Source organism: Capricornis sumatraensis, chromosome 7 (genome assembly GCF_032405125.1).
Source record: "Capricornis sumatraensis isolate serow.1 chromosome 7, serow.2, whole genome shotgun sequence".
Lineage (NCBI taxonomy): Eukaryota > Metazoa > Chordata > Mammalia > Artiodactyla > Bovidae > Capricornis > Capricornis sumatraensis.
The window spans coordinates 29,599,727-29,623,979 of NC_091075.1; the positions used below are offsets into that span (position 1 = coordinate 29,599,727).

General features: G+C 36.0%; 1 protein-coding gene across 1 annotated transcript; it reads left to right on the forward strand.

Moving 5' to 3' along the window:
• The first annotated feature begins 21,345 nt into the window (after positions 1-21,345).
• LOC138082243 (cleavage and polyadenylation specificity factor subunit 5) lies at positions 21,346-22,091 on the forward strand. Its single transcript, XM_068975544.1, has one exon. The coding sequence runs from the start codon at positions 21,346-21,348 to the stop codon at positions 22,027-22,029; it is 684 nt and encodes a 227-aa protein (XP_068831645.1). The 3' UTR covers positions 22,030-22,091.
• Positions 22,092-24,253: the final 2,162 nt, after the last annotated feature.

The window sequence follows — 24,253 nt, forward strand, 5'->3', positions numbered from 1 at the left end:
AAAAAGAACATGAACACTTAAGTGCACCTGCCATCACTTCTAAGTGACTGTCTCTTTTAGTCATGGTCTCGTTTCCTCTGACGGGGTTCTCAAGCAGATAGTTCTTATCTCTGTTTTTATAGTCTCTTAATTATTCACTGTCATTTTGAAATGAATGCTCCAGGAATATTTGAGTATTTACATACTCTTTGTCACCTTGCTTAACTCTGCATATCTCATAGACAGGTCTTGATAATTATCGTAATAGAACTTAAAAGAAGTTATGTCAGCATGCACATACCATTAGTGCATTAATGTGTCAAAATAGCAGTGAATGACACAGCTCTAGGCAGTCTTAAAAGCTCCTAATGGCAGGCCAACTCTAAGGAATTGATTTGTAAGCAATACTAAGGCTATAAAACTTTCTCCCTGATATATAGTTCAGAAAGCCTTGTTCTATTATTCACCTTATTTTTAGTAAATGAGTAATAACTCTTTGAATAAGAGAACAATCTATAAAGACAATATAGTTGATGTGGTTTATGTTAAAGTAGCAACAGAAAACTTCAAATAGCAAAACTAACAAGGTAAAAGCAGATTAAAATTAATTCAGTTGTTAACATTTAAACTGCAATTTAATCACAGGTCGAATATTATAAGTTATTGTTTTGTGGCTAATAAAAATGGTTGTGGTAATGTGGTTTGTCAAACTAATAGCTTTTTGACACCTAGAAGAAATTGAAGATGAAAGGATTTGAAATGTGAAATACACTTCATAAATATAAATTTATGAGAAATAATATAATAAATATATAGTTATATATTGATTTTTAAAACTGGAAAAGTATATTTTAAAACTAAGGGTATACAAAATTCTAAGGCTAATACACTTTATGACCTAATACACTTTATGCTGTGTTTTAGTTTAAAATGTGCTTTTATTGTTTTTTCATACAGCAATCAGAGATTCTTATAACACTATATTGTTGTTTGGTCTGTCTCTCTCTTGGGGGTGCTCCCTTAGAACAGGGGCCATCCCTATCTTGTTAATCATTGTAGTTTCCAAGACTAACACAAACTGGGAACCCAGTTAGTACTTGATTTGAAAGAATATGTTCTCCCTCAAGGGCCAAACCATATTATTTTTATATATAAAAAAACTGGCTTGTAAGTATCATAAGAATGGCAAAAAGGATAATTCAAGTGACATATATCTCAGATTTATTAAGACTTACTCCAAATGGATAGTTGTTGAAAGAAAAAAACATGTAGTATATAGTACAATTGACATTCAGATTTGCACATAAAACAGATGAGTTCTGTTAGAGTATTTGAAATTTTCTCTTTAACCCTAAAATTTGTAACTCTGATTCAGATCCAAATTCATGACTAAATCATATAAAAGTGACTGCAAGTAAATTGCTATTTTGAATGAATCTAGAAGTATTTTTTTCAGTGGAGAATGAGCTGAGATTGGTAATAAGCAGCTTCATAGCTCATGGACCCTATTCCATTGCAAGTGACAAGGATGGAGGAATTTCAGGTAGACCCTAAAGAGCTTTGAAATTTCCTAGGGTGCATATGAGTGCTGAGAAAGAAAGATGACTTGTTTCATTTATTATTTATTTATTTCCTCCAGTCTTCATTCAATCTTCATGTTTTTCCCCTGGATTTCACTAAGGAGTTGAAAATAGTGACTTTTTGATACATTTTTTTTTAATGTCAGACTGAAAATACAGTATTGCAATATCAAAACAAAAAATATTCCACATAAAATTTTAAAGTTAGATACACACATACATATACATGTATTTTTCTAACATATAATTACAGGCTGAATTCATAGGAAATTTTATAACTAGTTACTGTACACTTTTTTAAAAGTGAAGAAAAGTAATATGGCATAGTTCCAAAATTTTTCCATACATTAAAATTACGTTAAAATTCCTTACTCCAATTTTGCAACATTTTAATTTTTAAACAACATTCTAACTGCATTCTATCCAACTTCCTGTTTCAAATTGCTCCCTCAACTTATAATTTACTACTCTGGAGACAGTGGTTAACTTTTTATGGGGTGATTATTTTCCAGTTATTTCTTCTTTCAATTCCCTTTTCTACTTTTCCCCTCTAAGCACCCACAAACACATGTAAGTGTCTTTCCTCATTTACTTCATAAGTGGTCTTTTTCATGAGACTGTTTTTCTGTGAAAATGAAATTTTATATCTGGTTAAAAATTCCAGAGTATAGTGTCCCAAATACGTATACATTTCTGAATACATGACCCTAAATCTGAAAAGCCAGACAGGCAAATGACTTACTTTTAATATCCATAACTACTTATAATAATGCAACCTTATAGATTTACTAAGGCCATGATTTACAGTTGAGTAAATTCCTATAAGTAAGATTTTCATCTCTGAAAGTGTTCCATACCACAATGAAACAGATTTGTAGTTTACTTAATTATGACTGTATATCTTCATAGCACTTATTAGTCATGCCTCACACTCACTTTAGGAAGATCATGTTCCACATAGTTTTGGTTTTGTCCAAAGGTCTCTGAATATTTTGTACTAGCTTGATTTCACTGAGACCTTGGACTTAAATATACATAACTTTTTAAAAGACAACGTTACAATGTTACTATTCATAACATTTTATAAACTATTTGAGAAGATATTCCACTTAGTGACTATTTTCCCCAGCCCTGCTTCATCCTCAGCCATCATAGTTAAAAAGAATGCATTGAGAATGTATAAAAATAAACAGACACGCATATCTCTTAAATGAGATTTTGCAGGATAATGCTAGGTTCAGGAGAGAGAAACTACAACTAAAGGAATTCAGGCTTGACTGTGTATATCACTTTTGTTAGTAATAAAAAAGATGAAAGTACAAAATATAATAATTGAAGGCTTGGAAAAAAATTTGAGCCGACTACCATGAAGAAGTGGAACTTTAACTTTTATTCAAATGTCTACAAATAATATCTTCAAGTATTTAAGCCTCTATTCTTGAAGCAAAGAAATTACAAGGATAAATATGAGTAACTCAGTCACATACTGTATGAAAAATATTTTTATTGTCAATAAAATACGCAGCTCAATTTTTTTTCTTCTCTGTAAGAAAGGATCAGGAAGAATTTCTTTAGCTCATGTTTATAGACACTTTGGGAATCCACTCTCGGAGAAAAAGGAAAATCTCTCCTTGGTTTGAGGCTAGCTTTCATCTGTCTCCATGGCTGTCATACTTACATCAATCTCCTCTGTTCCGTTTCTTCAGAATACTCCCTAATTCAGTTATCCTCTTCCTCCTGTTTCTTTAACTTCTCCCGCTGCTGACACTCCCTTCAGCATCCAGTATATTTATGATTCCAGGAATATTTGGACCAAAATCAAGATGTCCTTCCGTGACGCATTAACTATGCCCGGTCTCCCTTTCTTTCTGTTCAGGCTCGAAAGGAGAGTCCAGCTATACTGTCTCTGTCTGTTTACCTTCTATGCTGCCTTCACCTATTGTACTCTATCCTCTACCACCCCGTGGCAGCTGTTAAGAGCAGCAGTGAACTCTTATTTACAGAATCAATAGAACAGGTTTTGAAGTATTGTTTCTTCCTTTTATATTTTTTGTTTGATTTGATTTTTTTTTTTTTTTTCAGGATGGGCCACTGCGACCACTTCCTCTGTATTTGTACCTGTCTGTCTTGACTTAGCTTTGTGACACAGACTGGGCAGGCACGACAGCATAGTGTTTGATTTCATGAAACTTGTCAGAAATATCTGGATTTATTATCCCTATTGTACTATTGAATATGTGGGTTACTCTGGGAACATTACCTAATCTCTCTAAACTCAGTTTTCTTTTCTTTGAAGTAGATAGTAATCACATCTAACCCATAATGTTGTAAGGATCAATTTTTTTTTTAATTATTAAAGTCTATTATCACATGTGATACATGCTGAGCCCTCAGTAGGTGATAGCTATTATTCATATTTTTAAACCATGAGGATACTCCTCTCTCTCCCTTTCCTCTCTATATCCACTCCTCTATCCTTCCCCTTTTTTCTTTCTCTTCTCTTCCTTTTCCTCGTTCCCTGCTTCCCCTCTTCCTACTTTCTTCCTCCCCTCTTCTCAACCTCTCTCTTTAGTCCTTTCAGATGCTCCAATCACTAGCATGGCTGTTGCTACCAGTAAATCTCAGTCTGTTCATCCCAGGTCACATTTTTCTCAGGTGCTTCAACTACATATTGAATTTCACACTAAAGATTTCCACCTGGGGATTTCCTCAAGGACAGCGTGCTCCAAGCTTAAGTGACCCCACCTCACCACTCACTCTGCTATGCTCCATTAACTACTGTTCGGTTCCTTGTTATCGATGCCAGTCACTGTAGTGACTGGTTCTTTAGCTTCACTGTCCCTTAAATCTGTATCATCTTCTTCCTGCCTGTTCTTCCTTTTCTAGCTCATAGTCTGATTATTGTTCACCTAGATTACTGCAGTGGCCTGCTATACAAGCTCACTACCTTTGGTCTTGCACATCTCTCGTCCACTATTCAAATTATGCCAGTTTGAAACGTTCAAAGTACAGATCTGATTTTCATATAATTGTTAAAGTTTTAATTGTTTCTTGTACAATCTCAGGTTTAAAACAACAAGGTATGCACATGAATGGTTTAACTGCTTTGTTTTCTATATATTTTTGTTTTGACCATTACTGTCTTATGTATGGCAAATGATACCCTAATGATAGATACATCTTGGCAAATGTTCTAGGTGCAGTTGAAAAATAATTTCTCTTCTGAAGATACTGTGCATAATTTTCTATATATGCCAACTATATCAATTTGGTTAAATATGTATTTCAAATTTTCAACTGTGTTAGTTTTTTGTCTGTTTATTCTATTAAGACTGGTGCATTAAAATCTCCTGCTATGATTGTAGATATATATATTTCTCCTTATTCCCCTGTTAAAATTTTGTTTATATACTTTACATCTCATTATCATTAAACAGAAACTAAGGACTGTTTTCTTATTGGAATTATTTTAAAATTATGGGTTATTCCTTTTTATCTCTAGTGATTTTTATTTATTTTATAGATTTTTTATTTTTACCTTCAAGTCGTCTTCAGCTCAGTTCAGTTGCTCAGTTGTGTCCGACTCTTTGCAACCCCATGAATCGCAGCATGCCAGGCCTCCATGTCCATCACCAACTCCCAAAGTTCATTCACACTCACATCCTCGATGCCATCCAGCCATCTCATCCTCTGTCATCCCCTTCTCCTCCTGTCTCCAATCCCTGCCAGCATCACAGTCCTTTCCAATGACTTAACTCTTCACATGAGGTGGCCAAAGTATTGGAGTTTCAGCTTTAGCATCATTCCTTCCAAAGAACACCCAGGGCTGATCTCCTTCAGAATGGACTGGTTGGATCTCCTTGCAGTCCAAGGGACTCTCAAGAGTCTTCTCCAACACCATAGTTCAAAAGCATCAATTCTTCGGTGCTCAGCTTTCTTCACGGTCCAACTCTCACATCCATACATGACTATTGGAAAAACCCTAGCTTTGACTAGAGGGACCTTTGTTGGCAAAGTAATGTCTCTGCTTTTGAATATGCTGTCTAGGTTGGTCATAACTTTCCTTCCAAGGAGCAAGTCGTCTTAGTTAAATATTAACATCTCTACACTCCTTTCTGTTAATGAGTATTTTATGGCATATTTTTCATTCTTTTACTTGCACTTTTCTGTGTGCTTTCCGGGAGCCAGCACGGCAGATCCCACCCATGACAAGGTCATGTGGAAGAGATCTGATTAGCAAGGCTTCAGGCCTCGAGGGACCCCCCTGAACCTGCTCGAGCATCTACCCCAAAACCAGAATCTGTCTATTTTGTGCCTTTCACCAACTCTTCTGACATTAACTGGGGGCTGTCCCCGGCCACCTTTTTCTGGAAAAAGTTAACTTAGGGCTTTAGTTAATAAGTCTCCGGGACATGAGAGGAATATTTCAAATCAAACCCCCTCTGTTAGCATTCTAGCTTGCTTGGCAGGGTTATCCAGACTCTTGCAGCTACGCATATGATTATTCACAGCCTCCCAACTGTGAGAGGTATGTACAGGAAGCCTAAAAATATAGAGCCTTTCAAAGAGTTAAAAACTATTAGAGTAGTGCTGGTGTAGGATTTCACTGTTGAGCCAGTGCTTGCTGCTAAGTTCCCATATCTCTTATCCACTGTGCACCTGGGATTGCATTAGTTAACATAGCTGGAATGTAAGAAAAATAAGAAATAGCCTTGAAATTAACCACATCAGACTTTTGAGCTAATAAGTTCTTCCTTTGTTGTAACTCACTGCACCTTTGCTCTGTAGAATGTAACTCTGCTTAATACTTTCTGAGGCTGACATAGATTAGAAATATATTTTTAAAAAAATCACTTCAAGGGAAAATAAGTTTTTTGGTTGAGCAGCCTTTATCAAAAGAGGGTCATAAAATGTCCACAGGCCTCCAAGGCCAGAAGGTAATGTATACAGCATTGTTTATGGAAAAAGTATGCAGAAAAAATCCTGGGTTTGATAAGGGCAAAACTGCTGGAGTGTTTGGGCTGATTCTGCATGACCTTGCATCTTTCATTTCCCTCTATGTACAAGTCAAGGTATGAAAGTCCCTTTTGAAAATAAAGTTATGGGCCTCGCTCACTGAAGAAGCTTGGTCTCCCCGTGTTTTTCTTTCTTTTTTTCTTTCTTTCTCTCCTCTATTTTCTTATCTGCAACATTCTTTCTTTATCGCTCTCTCTAAATCATTCTCTTCACTGATGCCGTTTCTACTGAGGGTTCCCCTGGATCCTGCAGGGGCTGGACCCCGGCATGTGCTCATATTTTAAACATGTTTTTTGTAAACAGCAAGTGGTTTATGTTAGTTTCCAACTCTTTTAATGTATTTTTAGTACTTTTAGGTTTGGTACAGTTACTAATATATTTGCTAATATATACTAATGTCATCTTGCTATATATTTTCTATTTCTTCCATGTACTTTTTGCTGTTATTTCTCTCTTCCCTCTTTCTTATAAAGAACTTTAATTATATTTGTATTCATTGTATTTAATTATATTTTCTAATTAATTTACTTGTTTATTATTGTTTTTTTCTTGTGTTCATTTTAGTGCTTTTGATTTAGATTTTAATACACAACCTTGATTTATTAGAGTCTTCCTAAGCTAGTGTTATTAGCACTTCCTAAAAATAGTGAAACCACCACACCTCACTTTAGTTTCATTTAGCCCCTTCTTACCTTTCGTACTATTGCTCACACATTTTTCTTTCTGTGATATACATCCACAAGACAGAAATAATATTGTTGTTCTAAAAAGTCAATCTTTTTTCTGTATATCAACAAAATCATCTTTGCTAGTGCTTGCTCTTCATTCATTCCTTCAGTTTCATCTTTCCATCTGAGGTCATGTTTTTCTTTCAGCCTGAGAAACTTCCTGTGTATTTTTTTTATATTGTAACCAATTGTCTCAGGTGGTGACTAATTCTCTTATCATTTCCTTGTCTGGAAATACTTTGATTCCACCATTATCTTTAATGGATATTTCACTGGGTTAAACTCTAGTGTACTGTGAATTTTTTTTTTTTTAATCTTTCAGAATTTAGCACATTTTCTACTGACTTCTATACTTTTGCTGATAATTTGGTTATCAGTTTTATGTTACTCCTTTTATAATTTAATCTTTGTGTTTCATCAGCTTACCCTTGATGTGGTTCGTTATGGTCTTCATATTGTTTACCCTGCTTATGATGCAATGATCTTCTTAAATATATGGGTTGATAATGTGGATCAGTTTTAGAAAATTCTTGGTCATTATCTAATCAAAAAGTGATTTTGCTATAATTTCCCTGTCATTTCTTGTGGGTAGTCTAGTTACAAGTATGTTAGACATTTGTTATTTCCTTATGTGTGTTGTACTCTATTTTGTTTTTGCCATGCTTTTTTCCTTCTGTGTTATAGTTTACAAATTTCTTATTGACCTGTTTTTTAGTTTACTATAGAAAGTTTCTATTAACCTCATTCAGTGAGCTTTAAATTTCTGATATTGTGCTTGTACAGTTTTTAAATGCTGACTTGATACTTACTTTATAGAAAATTTCAATCTTTTCATGAAATTTTTCAGTATTTTCTTAATTATTAATAACACTGATATTTTACTATTCATCTTAGACTCAGTATCTGAATCACTATTCATCTATCTTACTCATATACTTGTTTACGTTTTTTCCTGACAGTTGATCATGATTTCCTGCTCCTTTGCATGATAAAAATTTTTTATTGTATGTCAGACCTTATATATAAGACAAGTTTTAGCTCTATAATTTATTTGCCAACAGAATAGGTTTACCTCTGAGACTAACCACTTCAATCCTCTCCAGGACTGAGCAGTATCAAGTTTAGGTTGCAATTTGAGTTAACTCTCAGTTTATCTCTGGTTCATCCCTGTTCCTTGGATATGACCCTGATGAACTTTTCACTGAAAGCCTGGTAGATTTTTGTCTCCTTAGTTGTGAAAGACTGCAGGAGATTTAGCTTTGGTGTTTTGCCACAGAAAGCTTCAAAATATATCAGATGTGCATGTGTGATGGGAGTGTGGCTTCTTAGTATTTGTCTCACTAACACAGCAAGACAGAAAAGATTGCACTCTTCCCTTCAGGCCCAGCACCATCCTTGCCCATTTACACCTGATGTGGAAAACCAGCCCCTTACCCTGTGACTTGTCTAGTTTCTGAGCAGGTACACTGGATCCACATGCCCACTGATAATTCTGCTGCTGCTGCTAAGTCGCTTCACTCATGTCTGACTCTGTGTGACCCCATAGTCGGCAGCCCACCAGGCTCACCCATCCCTGGGATTCTCCAGGCAAGAACACTGGAGTGGGTTGCCATTTCCTTCTCTAATGCATGAAAGTGAAAGTGAAGTCACTCAGTCATGTCCAACTCCTAGCGACCCCATGGACTGCAGCCCACCAGGCCCCTCCATCTGTGGAATTTTCCAGGCAAGAGTACTGGAGTGGGGTGCCATTGCCTTCTCCGGATTATTCTGTTGGTTTCTTCTTTTTCCAGTAAAGTCACTTTGTGTGTTCCTACTCTGATCTGCAGATCATACCCAAATGCCCTAGAGAAGAAAATAGATGGGCATTACCTGTTGAGAAAAGACTCACCACTTTGGTATTTTAGTTTATCTATTCTTTATTGTTTCCTCAATACTCTGATATACTTTAAAAATGTTTCTTTTTCAAGTTCTCTGTTTTACTTATTTTACTAGTTGTTGTAGTGTGAACGTTAGCAACTGATTAGATCCTGTGAAGAAATGGAGGCTCCCCACTCTTATCTGGGCTTCCCTGATGGCTCAGCTGGTAAAGAATCAGCCTGCAATGCAGGAGACCCCAGTTGGATCCCTGGGTCAGGAACATCCCCTGTAGAAGAGATAGGCTACCCACTCCCGATATTCTTGGGCTTCCCTGGTGGCTCAGACGGTAAAGAATCTGAAGCTCTCTGTTCTTTCCTAGGATTCTCATAACATCATTATACTCTCTGCTTATCTTTGTCATAATACTTTTCTCGCTTGATAACAATGATCCCCTCTGTGTCTATATGTGTGTGCAGGGGACAGGGGATACTGGTTGTGTTTCTCTGTCTCTGCGCCTAGACTGTAGGGTTTCTAGAGTCAATGTCCCCCACATGTGCCTATGAATGATGGAAGGTGAATACATGTGGAATAAATCAATGATTGGCAATTGTACTCATTCTAGGACACAGGTTATTTGATGTTTAGAATTAGTTGTTGTCTGAAATATTTAAAATAGCTTGATGTAAAAAGTTCCAATATCCATAACTATCTCCAATCTGATATGTAATCTTGTGCCAAACATGTAATTTTTGGCCCTAATAATAGTTTCATTTGACCCTGGTAAACATAGAACTTCCAATTTGTATCTTTCACAGGGTTCAGTGAAGTGCTCTGCTCTGAGTAGACAATGTTTATAGGTAAAACTCTTGCTAAAGTTGCAGTGTTCTTAAATTTTCAAGATTTAATTCTGATAATCAACTGTATAACATTTTTACCTGGAGTACACTATCACAATGTTATTTGTAATTCTGTAGCACAAACTCGTGCCCTTTTCCATCTCTTTACCATGTGACAGAAGTGCGAAAAACCACAGCAAAGTTTTATATATTTTTGTCCTTATGTAATGCTAAAAGTGCATATTTTTCTTGATTTAAAATCACAAACTATGAGTAACTTTCTAATGTTAACACCTACATAAGGGTTAGTTTTCAGGTTTTTTTTTTTTTTAATAATTATACAAATTCTAATTAAGTTATTCTTGATCACACATTTCTTTCTCATTTGGAAATTCTATGATTCCCTGAACAATGTGCTAATGAAGCTTCACTGTTCTTTATGGTTTATTTTAAAGCAAGACACTATTACAATTTCTTGTAAGATTTGTCTAAACCTAATTAAAATTTAGTGCATCATTTCTAATTTTATAGATTGAGTGTCTAAAGTTCATAAGGAGTAGCAAAGTTTCATCTTAAAATTTTAAATGGAAACTTTTTCAGTATTATGTAACCCTACATCTGAGCCTTCTTAAAATTTTCTCATGAGTTGAAATTAATTGGTGAATATTTTCTTAGCTTCATATCCCTAATGTAGTCAAATTGTAACTACTAATCTTTTTCTACTGAAACCTTTTTGTTAATTTAACAAAATTCCTCACTAGTTATTTAAGAAAGGAAACAAATCATAAGGGATTAATGAGTGATAATGTGATATTAAAAATATCTAAGAAGTTAGATTTGAAGGACTTTCTATAAAGCTTCTTACATTATTTTTATTCCAAATATTATCTTCTTTTGAATTAAGTGATTTGTTAATAGCCTATAAAACACAGTTTCAAATTTTTGAATATATAGAATAGACATGTTGTTAAAAAAAAACACTAGTTAATGAAATGGAAAACAGCAAACTATTTTGAGTAGCTCAGTAATACTGAGTTGATGCTTTCTTGATATATTGCATTTTCTTTATCATTCAATTAAAAATGTTACCTAATTTGCATTCTGACTTTTTTGACCCAGGAATTCTTCAAAAATATGTTGCCTATATTTATGGTTTCTATTTCTCTGGATTATAGGTGGTAGGGTTAGGGGAAGCAGCTGGTTAAATGTGCTTTTAGTAGATAGTTATTCAAAGAAATATATCAATATTTAAGAGGAAAAAATCAAGTCATTTAGTTATAATTTCATATGCATGAATTGTAATTGGTTCAGAAACACTAGTATTTAACCTAATATTTTAACTTGTCTACTATCAAATATGTAATTGGTTCAACTAATAGGAAAAGGAGTATGTCAAGGCTGTATATTGTCACCCTGCTTATTTAACTTCTATGCAGAGTGCATCATGAGAAACACTGGACTGGAAGAAACACATGCTGGAATCAAGATTGCCGGGAGAAATATCAATAGCCTCAGATATGCAGATGACACCACCCTTATGGCAGAAAGTGAAGAGGAACTCAAAAGCCTCTTGATGAAAGTGAAAGAAGAGAGTGAAAAAGTTGGCTTAAAGCTCAACATTCAGAAAACGAAGATCATGGCATCTGGTCCCATCACTTCATGGGAAATAGATGGGGAAACAGTGGAAACAGTGGCAGACTTTATTTGGGGGGGCTCCAAAATTACTGCAGATGGTGACTGCAGCCATGAAATTAAAAGACGCTTACTCCTTGGAAGAAAAGTTATGAGCAACCTAGATAGAGTATTCAAAAGCAGAGACATTACTTTGCCAACTAAGGTCTATCTAGTCAAGGCTGTGGTTTTTCCAGTGGTCATGTATGGATGTGAGAGTTGGACTGTGAAGAAGGCTGAGTGCCGAAGAATTGATGTGTTTGAACTGTGGTGTTGGAGAAGACTCTTGAGAGTCCCTTGGACTTCAAGGAGATCCAACCAGTCCATTCTGAAGGAGATCAGCCCTGGGATTTCTTTGGAAGGAATGATGCTAAAGCTGAAACTCCAATACTTTGGCCACCTCATGTGAAGAGTTGACTCATTGGAAAAGGCTTTGATGCTGGGAAGGACTGGGGGCAGGAGGAGAAGGGGACAACCGAGGATGAGATGGCTGGATGGCATCACTGACTCAATGGACGTGAGTCTGAGTGAACTCCAGGAGTTGGTGATGGACAGGGAGGCCTGGCGTCCTGCAATTCATGGGGTCGCAGAGTCAGCCATGACTGAGCGACTGAACTGAACCTAACTGAACTGAACTGAATCTAAGGGAAGAGTTGGATTAACGAGGGAAGCCAAGACGGGTAATTCCCAGGAGATTCTAAAACGTGGAACTACCCTAGTAAATCTACCATCTCCCAAAGCCTGAGTCAGCTATTCTATTTCATATATTGTTACTTTTTAGTACACCAAAGACATGTAAAATTCATGGGAAAACTTATGTTAGCCAAGCTCAGGAGACTGACATATAAAACCCAAATATCAATTTACAATAAGAACTATAATGTCTAAGGGTACTACTAAATAAGGAAAACTACCTGCAAAGCCTAATTATAATCAAGGCACCAGTCTATAAATTCATGGTAAGAAATACAGCTATCCAGGGAACTGGACACTTGAGTCTTCTAGTGAGCACATTTTCTCTCTAGGTGCCATGTTAGAAACTATTATAATTGAAAGGTAATTTGGTGAATATCTAATCAGAACAAGGTAAATTAGCTATGTGATTTGAAGTTTGATACTCAAGTTAATATGCTTCTCAAGGGCCATGAGAGCGTCTTATTCATTTTTTTTTTTTTTTTTTGTATTCTGATTGTGTGGAACATGCTAGAGGTTTTTTTTAAGTGTGTTGAATGAACATTCTGTACCGAAGAACATATGTATTCCAGAGGCTAGGAAATATTTCATTTGCTGCACTAAACATATTGTCTTTACCAAGTGTATAATTGCTAACAATGATAGGAGAAAATACCTGTAAAACTAGTAGCTAGTCAATTTTATATAAAAATCTCTTCCAAATGAGCATGACTACCTAAAGTAGGGTTTGCTCATTACACAACTCCAGGGTCACCGTTCAGTTAAAATGCCACGTGGAGGTGCACAATAGTACTGATCTATGGTTAGCTGATTTTTACATTTTAAGATGAGCAATAAGAAAAGCAAAGTATATTATTTAAAATATGTGCAATTATTATAGACAAGGTGCTGCAGTTACATATTCACAACAGATAACGCATGATTAGAACACTACTGTGTGCAGTTTCAATGCACAGTGCTCCAAACAGTGCCATCAAGAACTTTGGGCTTTTGCATTATCCAGCACATAACCAATTCAACCTGCCTTTCTCACGCTAACCCCTCTGTGCCTGAGTCACTCTTTGCTTTTGTTGTCATTTCCCTTTTTGTTTTTCCCAACAATTATTCTTTCAATAACTTATCCCCAGAAATCATATATCAAGGACTATCAACTTCTATTTTCAACTTCTGGGTTAGATAAGTATCTTGATTACATATTTGTTGTTGCTATTCATTGTAGGGGGTGACAGTAAGCAAAGCACACCTGAGGGTAATCATTGTGAAAATGGGAGAAATGCTGTCTAGGGAGAGGGGTCCTTTGCCTGCCTTGAGTTCATCCTGAGTAAATGCTTTGGGCTCTGCTTGGATTGGTACTTAAGTGCTATGTTGTTTTATTAGCAGCAGTAGACTAAATATCGAACTCAGGTTATCTAAATGAAGACATACCTCTAGAGTATGTCACCACTTGTGACTGTCCTTTTGTGTGTGGGCTTCAGACTTCCATTTTTTAGCTGTGCTACTTTGGGCAAGACTAATTCCTATGAATGTTGGCATTGCTTTAACATGTTGACAACAATAACTTTCAGAATTGTAAAAAGCAAAAACATATTACAATAGCTATTAAATCATTCCTAGGACATAATAGTTTTTTTCTGTTGGCATTCAACCGTTATTTGAAAGTAAAAAGGTTTCTCTTTAAAAACTCAAGCACATTATTTGAAAGTAAAAAGGTTTCTCTTTAAAAACTCAAGCACATTTTTTTCTGTTTATTTTGTTTACATTTTAACGATCCCTTAGGAAATTCCATGTAAGCACTTTCATTACGAATCTGCTCCATTGTACGTGATTTTGATTATTTTCCTCTCCAATGACCAGTGTAAGTTGATAAAAGAGAACATACAGATTTTAAGATCCTGGAGAACAGAAAATTTAATATTTTTTTCTATTTAATGTAATCATTTCTTATGTGTAACATAGCTTAAAATTTTAAAAGATAATTATTTTTTCTCACATTATTTTCAGTGGATACTTTTTCAGTTTTTCTCATTTTTCAATAATGTTTTTTTTTACTCCACCACAAGATTTTTAAGCTTATTTAAAGGCAGAAGTATAATTTTGAACCAAAACCAGAATCTGTTGAACGTAAAATAAAGACCAGTTTTACCTATACGTAATAATCTTAAAGGAGTTAATATTCTTTTCCTATATAATTCAAATCTAGGATACACTTAATGGAAATTATCAGAAAATAGGAAGAAAAGAGTACACAGGAATGTTCTTCAGATGTTTGTATCTGATAAGTTTGTACATATCTGATAAGTTTGTATCTGATAAGTTCTTCAGATAAGTTTGTACATATTTTGAAAATATTTAAATACCCAACAAATTCAGAACAATTGTATACACTGTTATTTCCATTTAGTGTATTAGTTTATTCAAATGTTGCTTATAGGGAGATATTTATGTTGCAATATAAAATATGAAAAACATAATTATAAACTACATTTTTATTTTTAAAACCATACATACTAAAAACTTATAAATATACAAGTATATTAGTGGCAGTTATGAGTAAATGATACATTTTGAAATATATTTTCTTTTTCCCTGCTGTTCTGTTTTCAAATGAATATTTTTTAAGATGTTGAAAACCATGTCTTATCTTTAGAAACATCTAAATTATTATTTTTTTAATTTTAATTTTTACTTTGTTTTACTTTACAGTACTGTATTGATTTTGCCATACATTGACATGAATCCACCACGGGTGTACATGAGTTCCCAAACATGAACCCCCCTCCCACCTCCCACTCCATGTCATCTCTCTGGATTATCCCTGTGCACCAGCCCCAAGCATCTGTATCCTCCATCGAACATAGACTGGAGATTCATTTCTTACATGATAGTATACATGTTTCAATGCCATTCTCCCAAATCATCCCACCCTCTCCCTCTCCCTCAGAGTCCAAAAGTCCACTCTACACATCTGTGTTTCTTTTGCTGTCTCTCATACAGGGTCATCATTACCATCTTTCTAAATTCCATATATATGTGTTAGTATGCTGTATTGGTGTTTTTCTTTCTGGCTTACTTCACTCTGTATAATCGGCTCCAGTTTCATCCATCTCATTAGAACTGATTGAAATGTAGTCTTTTTAATGGCTGAGTAATACTCCATTGTGTATATGTACCACAGCTTTCTTATCCATTCATCTGCATCTAAATTATTAAAAATATATTATCTATAATTTCTGTTCATAGCATTTGACAATTTCTGTGGTGTAAATATTTCTACCATAACAATTTTAAACAATTAGTGGGTAAAATTAGACATGTTCTGGGGTCTATGTCATTCTAGCATTTCAGGAATCTTGTCATCCTGAAAACTAGGTACATAAAAGGAAAGAATAAAGTATTTACAATTCTTTACAATTGAATTATATCCTTGGTAACCAAATAATATAAAGAAATGCTGCTGCTGCTGCTGCTGCTGCTGCTGCTAAGTCACTTCAGTCGTGTTCGACTCTGTGCGACCCCAGAGACGGTAGCCCACCAGGCTCCCCCGTCCCCGGGATTCTCCAGACAAGAACACTGGAGTGAGTTGCCATTTCCTTCTCCAATGCATGAAAGTTAAAAGTGAAAGTGAAGTCACTCAGTCGTGTCTGACTCCTAGCGACCCCATGGACTGCAGCCCACCAGGCTCCTCCATCCATGGGATTTTCCAGGCAAGAGTACTGGAATGGGGTGCCATTGCCTTCTCCGATATAAAGAGATATCTCCTTATAAATAATTATTTCAGCTACAAATGAACACAAAATAATAAAATTAACTATAACAACTTTCCTGTCTTCAGTGAACTCCAAATAGATTTTGAACATCAATAGGAGAGAGTGATTGAGTGAGGCAGATAGTCAACTCAAAAGCAAAATAGACATGTTCTCTGTTACTGGCCGTGTAATGGAGGAGAACACAGAAATTTTTTAAAAAAATGTTTTTAACTACATGTTTCAGCTTATTCTACATGTAATGACTACTTGCTCTGTTTTTTTCCATTCCTCTCACTTTAATTATTTTGATGCTAATAATATTTTTCTCGGGCAGGGTTTATATTATATATTCCCCTACAACCCTAATTTTTCTAGCAGGTATGTACTAGAGCACTAAATGAATTCAACATTTGGTGTCATCCTTAAATAATCATAGCTATATCATTAAATTTTAATTCTTGACTTTTGAGTCATCTTTTGGCTGTCTGGATTTCAACACTGAATAGTTAATTTTTAAGTATCCATGAACTCATATATGTTGTCTCATATATTAGAGTGTTTGGCATTTGCATTTATACCCAAAAAGCAACTCATTGGGGAATAATAATATTCACTCACACATTTTTTTTTTCCCCATCAGAAATTTGAATTTGAAAACAATGTTTGACCAAATTCTGGTATTGAGTGTTGTGGATGAAATTTGAGACTAGCTTAAATTTATTTCTCCTTGAAGCTGACTTGTATTTCCTGCCTGTTTGCCTGAGGAACTCTTTACCATGGACACAGAATAAGTTTAACCAGAGTTAGTGTCATTTCTGGCATTTCTGAATGTTAAAGTCCTTTCTAATATATAGTGTAACATCTTTAATTTAGTTCTTCATTTATTCAGAGAAATGTTACTAAAATACACGTCTTTAGTTTTTTAAATTCAATATACCATATTTCTATTGAGTAATTATCCATATATTTGATCATCTTCAGTTCAGTTCACTCCCTCAGTTGTGTCCGACTCTTTGCAACCCCATGAATCGCAGCGCACCAGGCCTCCCTGTCCATCACCATCTCCCGGAGTTCACTCAGAGTTAAGTCTGTCGAATCCATGATGCCATCCAGCCATCTCATCCTCGGTCGTCCCCTTCTCCTGCCCCCAATCCCTCCCAGCATCAGAGTCTTTTCCAATGAGTCAACTCTTCGCATGCGGTGGCCAAAGTACTGGAGCTTCAGCCTTAGCATCATTCCCTCCAAAGAAATCCCAGGGCTGATCTCCTTCAGAATGGACTGGTTGGATCTCCTTGCAGTCCAAGGGACTCTCAAGAGTCTTCTCCAACACCACAGTTCAAAAACATCAATTCTTCGGCGCTCAGCCTTCTTTGATCATCTTAGTGTCTGCTTATCAGCATATCTCAATGAGAATCTTTAATATGTTTCTGTTTCTATTTTGTCTTAATTTTTATAACTATCTCAAGTATTCTCTAAAGTCATTGGTGTGACTTTTATTAATTTTGACTCTTACTATTTCTAATCTGTACATTCAATTTGAGTATTTTGGCTTTTAATTTTGTTGTCTTTCATCGTATCTTTGTGAGTCACCTTATTGACTTCTAATTTCTTCTAAATTTTTCTCAGATTGTTCTTGAGAATATGCTTTTAGTCCTTGTATTATGTTTCAAATTATGTTTTTATTTTGCATCTCTCTAACTTCTAATACTTTTTCTTTTTTTCCTATTATAGTATGTTTGTATAGTTTATATGGGCTATTTCCTTTCATTTTTTAGAAATGTTAAAATGGGGAGCTTTGTTCAGATCTTTTATTTTCTCTGACTTCATGTGATTGAATTATCCTTGACACTTTTGTACATTTTAGAGTATTTTCTCTATTTTACTATTTTCTAAAGGCTAAACATTCTTATCTATACACTTTGTGTATTTGCATATTAAGTAGTATTTATGAACTCTTCCTGCACCTACATCCTCCTCTCTCCATCATGCACTATTAATAGATCAGGTCCTCCTTCACTCAAAGGCATCTCTTCAGCAATTGTGCTCTCCTTCTCCATCAGGTTTTTTTCTCTCTTAGACCATCTCAACATCAGATTCTGATATATTGCATTTTTAAAGTGCTTGGTTGATCCCTCTTCCCCTCCAATCATTGTTACATGTTTCTGTTTCCATTTACTATAACTTTCCTTAAAACATTTTCTAGACTTGTTTTTCCCACCTCTTTTCCTGTTATTCTCTTTTGTACCTAGTAGGCTTTTACTCTACACTGTACAGAAACCACTCTTGTCATGGCCAGTAAGAATGGCCATGTGGTTAAATCTGGTGTAGATTTTCAGTCTGCATCTTACCTGTTTGCAGCATTTGACATGACACTTGGCACTCATTCCTCCCGGAAGGGCTTCCCTGGTGGCTCAGCTGGTAAAAAATCCACCTGCAATGTAGGAGACTGGGGTTTGATCCCTGCCTGGATTGGGAAGATCCCCTGGAGAAGGAAATGGCTATCCACTCCAGTATTCTGGCCTGGCGAATTCCATGGACTGTATAGTCTGACTTGCAAAGATTCGGACACGACTGACTTTTACTTTCACCTCCTTGAAACTTCAATGTTTAACATATAGAACAGCATCCTGTCTCCCTAACCACCCATTTTCAATTTCCTTTTCCAGTTCCTTCTGATCTCTCTAATTTTATTAAAGTTGGAGTGCTCTAAGTCTCTACTTTTCAACTTCTTTTTTTAAATCTCAGAGCCTTGATGACAGCTTTAAATGCTATCTTTATTTTGATGAAGTCTCATGTTTTACCTCCATCCAGTCAGGCTTTTTCACTAAGCGTCAATCATCAAACCCCCACTTGGAAGTCTAGTGGGCATTTCAAAATTTACATATCCAAAGCCAAACTTCTGGCTTGACTCATCTCTTCCTCACCTTCATGTAATCGGCAGAAATTCCTATTGACCCTCCTTTCAGAATATATATGAATTTCAACTGCTCTAAAACTTCTGGCACTACCACTGTTATCAACTTTTCTCTGAATGATGGATGTAACTTCCTAATGGGTCTCCTTGCGTGTCTGCTTGCTCCTTCTAGCATTTATCCTCAAGATTGTAGTCAGAATGTGCTAATTAAAATATAAATTAGATTAAATCTCCCATCTGTTCAAAACACTCCATGCTTTACTTTTCATTCTATGTAAAATCCAAAATACTTACAATGATATAAGGTCCTATGCAATATACCTGCCTCTAGCTCCAACCCAACTTTTCTCTCATCCCCTAGTAACCTCCACCGGGTTCACTCCATGTAAGTGGCACTGTCTACCTGGCTGTTCCTCAGGCCTGCCTTTGTACCTGCTGTCTTTGATGCCTAGAATCTCAGTATCACCTGTCCAGTGCTTCCCTCTCAATTCCTTCCAGTCTTTCCTCATTTACCACCTTCTCACAGAGGACTTCCCTGACTATTAATTGGAACCCTTCTCCCCCAAGGACTTCTCCATGTCTCTTCTTTAATCACATTGTAATATGCTATAGACATATTTGAGTTTTGATTTTAATAATTTTCTAAATAATGTAAACTTCATAAAACTAAATATTTTTACCTGATTTGTTTACTGCCATTTTTTAAGTACCTGAAGCAGTTCAATTGAGAGTGGTTAAATGAACAAATAAAAGAATGAACAAGTGACCTGTGCAAGGGCTAGGTCTCAGCTATAGCTTACTATAATTCATGCTGTGTAACCTGGGTTCTTTCTCTTATTGTTTTTTTTTTTTTATTATTAAATTTTAAAATCTTTAATTCTTACATGTGTTCCCAAACATGAAACCCCCTCCCACCTCCCTCCCCATAACATCTCTGTGGGTCATCCCCATGCACCAGCCCCAAGCATGCTGTATCCTGCGTCAGACATAGACTGGCGATTCAATTCTTACATGATAGTATACATGATAGAATGCCATTCTCCCAAATCATCCCGCCCTCTTCCTCTCTCTCTGAGTCCAAAAGTCCGTTATACACAGCTGTGTCTTTTTTCCTGTCTTGCATACAGGGTCGTCATTGCCATCTTTCTAAATTCCATATATATGTGTTAGTATACTGTATTGGTGTTTCTCTTTCTGGCTTACTTCACTCTGTATAATCGGCTCCAGTTTCATCCATCTCATCAGAACTGATTCAAATGAATTCTTTTTAACGGCTGAGTAATACTCCATTGTGTACATGTACCACAGCTTTCTTATCCATTCATCTGCTGATGGACATCTAGGTTGCTTCCATGTCCTGGCTATTATAAACAGTGCTGCGATGAACATTGGGGTACATGTGTCTCTTTCAATTCTGGTTTCCTCGGTGTGTATACCCAGCAGTGGGATTGCTGGGTCATAAGGTAGTTCTATTTGCAATTTTTTAAGGAATCTCCACACTGTTCTCCATAGTGGCTGTACTAGTTTGCATTCCCACCAACAGTGTAGGAGGGTTCCCTTTTCTCCACACCCTCTCCAGCATTTATTGCTTGCAGATTTTTGGATCGCAGCCATTCTGACTGGTGTGAAGTGGTACCTCATTGTGGTTTTGATTTGCATTTCTCTGATAATGAGTGATGTTGAGCATCTTTTCATGTGTTTGTTAGCCATCCGTATGTCTTCTTTGGAGAAATGTCTATTTAGTTCTTTGGCCCATTTTTTGATTGGGTCGTTTATTTTTCTGGAATTGAGCTGCATAAGTTGCTTGTATATTTTTGAGATTAGTTGTTTGTCAGTTGCTTCATTTGCTATTATTTTCTCCCATTCAGAAGGCTGTCTTTTCACCTTGCGTATATTTTCCTTTGTTGTGCAGAAGCTTTTAATTTTAATTAGATCCCATTTGTTTATTTTTGCTTTTATTTCCAGAATTCTGGGAGGTGGATCATAGAGGATCCTGCTGTGATTTATGTCTGAGAGTGTTTTGCCTATATTCTCCTCTAGGAGTTTTATAGTTTCTGGTCTTACATTTAGATCTTTAATCCATTTTGAGTTTATTTTTGTGTGCGGTGTTAGAAAGTGATCTAGTTTCATTCTTTTACAAGTGGTTGACCAGTTTTCCCAGCACCACTTGTTAAAGAGATTGTCTTTACTCCATTGTATATTCTTTTTTCTCTTATTAATGGCCGCCGGCGTCTGCTGAGTGGGACGCAGACAACCGCTGCTCACACAGGGAAAGTCTCCCTGCCTCCCGTTTTCCGCTCGCTGCTAGTGCCCGAGCTCGCCAGCATGTCTGTGGTGCCGCCCAATCGGTCGCAGACCGGCTGGCCCCGGGGAGTCACCCAGTTCGGCAACAAGTACATTCAGCAGACCAAGCCCCTCACCCTGGAGCGCACCATCAACCTGTACCCTCTTACCAATTACACTTTTGGTACAAAAGAGCCTCTCTATGAGAAGGACAGCTCTGTTGCAGCCAGATTTCAGCGCATGAGGGAGGAATTTGATAAAATTGGCATGAGGAGGACTGTAGAAGGTGTTTTGATTGTCCATGAGCACCGGCTACCCCATGTGTTACTGCTACAGCTGGGAACAACGTTCTTCAAATTACCTGGTGGTGAGCTTAATCCAGGAGAAGATGAAGTTGAAGGACTAAAACGCTTAATGACAGAGATACTGGGTCGTCAAGATGGAGTCCTGCAAGACTGGGTCATCGATGACTGCATTGGCAACTGGTGGAGACCAAATTTTGAGCCTCCTCAGTATCCATATATTCCTGCACATATTACAAAACCTAAGGAACATAAGAAGTTGTTTCTGGTTCAGCTTCAAGAGAAAGCCTTGTTTGCAGTCCCTAAAAATTACAAGCTGGTGGCTGCACCGCTGTTTGAACTATACGACAATGCCCCTGGATATGGACCCATCATTTCTAGTCTCCCCCAGCTTTTGAGCAGGTTCAATTTTATATACAACTGAGTTGCTGCACAGCAGAGAAGTGAGAGAAGCCGTCTCTGTGAGCACAGCTATACACAGTGTAGAAGAAACATCCCTGAAGTTTTCTGGTGTTATCCCTTTCCCAAGTCCTGAAATTACCACCTACTTTCTATGGTCTGAATAGTAAAGTTAATATGAAAAGCTAGATTGTGCTATAAACAAATGTGATATTGTTTAGTTTACTTTTGGTTCTACACAAATATTTTTTGTACAACATTAAAGAAAGTGGACTTCTTTCTAAAAAAAAAAAACAAAAACAAAATAGAAAGCCCAGAGATAAATCCACACACATATGGACACCTTATCTCTTATTGTTTATTAATTGCCATGTTAGGACCCACTCATCCCAACTAAAGAGGTGTGGAACTCCAATAGTTTTTAGATCTTTTACTTAACTCAGTATGATATCCTGGAATATAGAAATTCCTGGTGATAGTTTCTCACTCTGCTGATTTTGCCCTACATTATAGAAGTTGTTAATATTGTACTTTCTGGGGTTTATCCTGATTTTCCCAGGGCTGATGAATCTCTTCAGTCAGCTTTACTCAAAATTAGAAAGTATAATGAGAATTAGCAGGATTTTCTTGACTCCTCATTTCCTGAGTATATATTAATTTCTTTGAGGGAGATGGGGCAAGGAGTGATACATTTTTTAGTTTGGGCATCTCATTGTATCCCATTCATAGTTTAGGTCTTGCTGGTGAATTTTGTTGTAATTTTTTACTGTTTTCCTTTATTTTGTTAAATACGGAAGGAGTGAGGGTTTTTTTTCTTTTTTTTTTTTCAGTACTGTTTCAATCCTCTATCTTTACAGGAAGTCTGTATACTTTATTTTTAAAAATGAGGCAATATTAAAAATAAACCAGCAATCTGCACTATTGGCATGTTTTTGTTTCTCTGTTTCTTATTTTAGTTAAAATGTGCAGTTATTTTTGCAAGTTTCAAGACCATTATATTTTTGTTCAATCTTCCTTTTTATTTTTGCAGCTGTAGATTTTACTGAGAATCTGAGTGAAATTTTCCTAAACCATATGATTATGCATTTTTCTTTTGTTTCATCCATGAAAGCATTTGGTTTGTGATTTATAAAAACTCTTTATAATTAAATAACAGCAACATTCAGCAGTATCACTTCTCAGTGACAAAAATGTCTTCTCAAATGCTAAATAAGATCTTTATGAGATTTCTCTTAACTAAACTGCATAATAGGCATAAAAACAGAAATATAGACCAATGGAACAAGATAGAAAGTCCAGAAATAAATCCACATACCCATGGGCACCTTGTCTTTGACAAAGGAGGCAAGAATATATAATGGAGAAAATATAGCCTCTTCAATAAGTGGTGCTGGGAAAACTAGACAGCTACATGTTAAAGAATGAAACTAGAGCACGTCCAAACACCATACACAAAAATAAACTCAAAATGGATTAAAGACTTAAAATGGAAGGCCAGAAACTATAAAGCTCCTAGAGGAAATCATAGACAGTACACCCTTTGACATATATCACAGCAAGGTCCTCTTTTATCCACTTCCTTGAGTAATGGAAAATAAAACCAAAAACAAATGGGACATAATTAAACTTAAAAGCTTTTGTATAGCAAAGGAAATAATAAATGAGATTCAAAGAAAACCCTCAGAATGGGAGAAAATAATTGCAAGTAAAACAACTGACAAAGGATTAATCTCCAAATGATATAATCAGCTCAATATCAGAAAAATAACTCAATCAAAAAATGGGCAAAAGACATAAACAGACATTTCTCCAAAGACATACAGATGGCCAATAAACACAAGAAAAGATGCTCAACATCATTAATTATTGGAAAAATGCAAATCAAAACTACAATGAGGTATCACCTCATACTAGTCAGAATAGTCATCATCAAAGTCTACAAACAATAAATGCTCTAGAGAAGGGGAGAAAAGAGAACCCTCTGGCACTGTTGGGAATTTAAAGTGATACAGCCACTATGGAGAACAGTAAGGAGATCCCCTTGAAAACTAGGAATAAAACTACTACATGACCCAGTGATTCCACTACTGGGCATATACCCTGAGAAAACCATGACTGAAAACAACACATGTAGCCCACTGTCCATTGCAACACTATTTACAAAAGCTAGGACATGGAAACAGTTGATGTCCATTGACAGATGAATGGATACAGAACTTGTGGTACATGTATACAGTGGAGTATCAGCC

Excerpts from the sequence above, each read along its gene's own strand:
- LOC138082243 (XM_068975544.1), top strand. The coding sequence starts at position 21,346 with ATGTCTGTGGTGCCGCCCAATCGGTCGCAGACCGGCTGGCCCCGGGGA.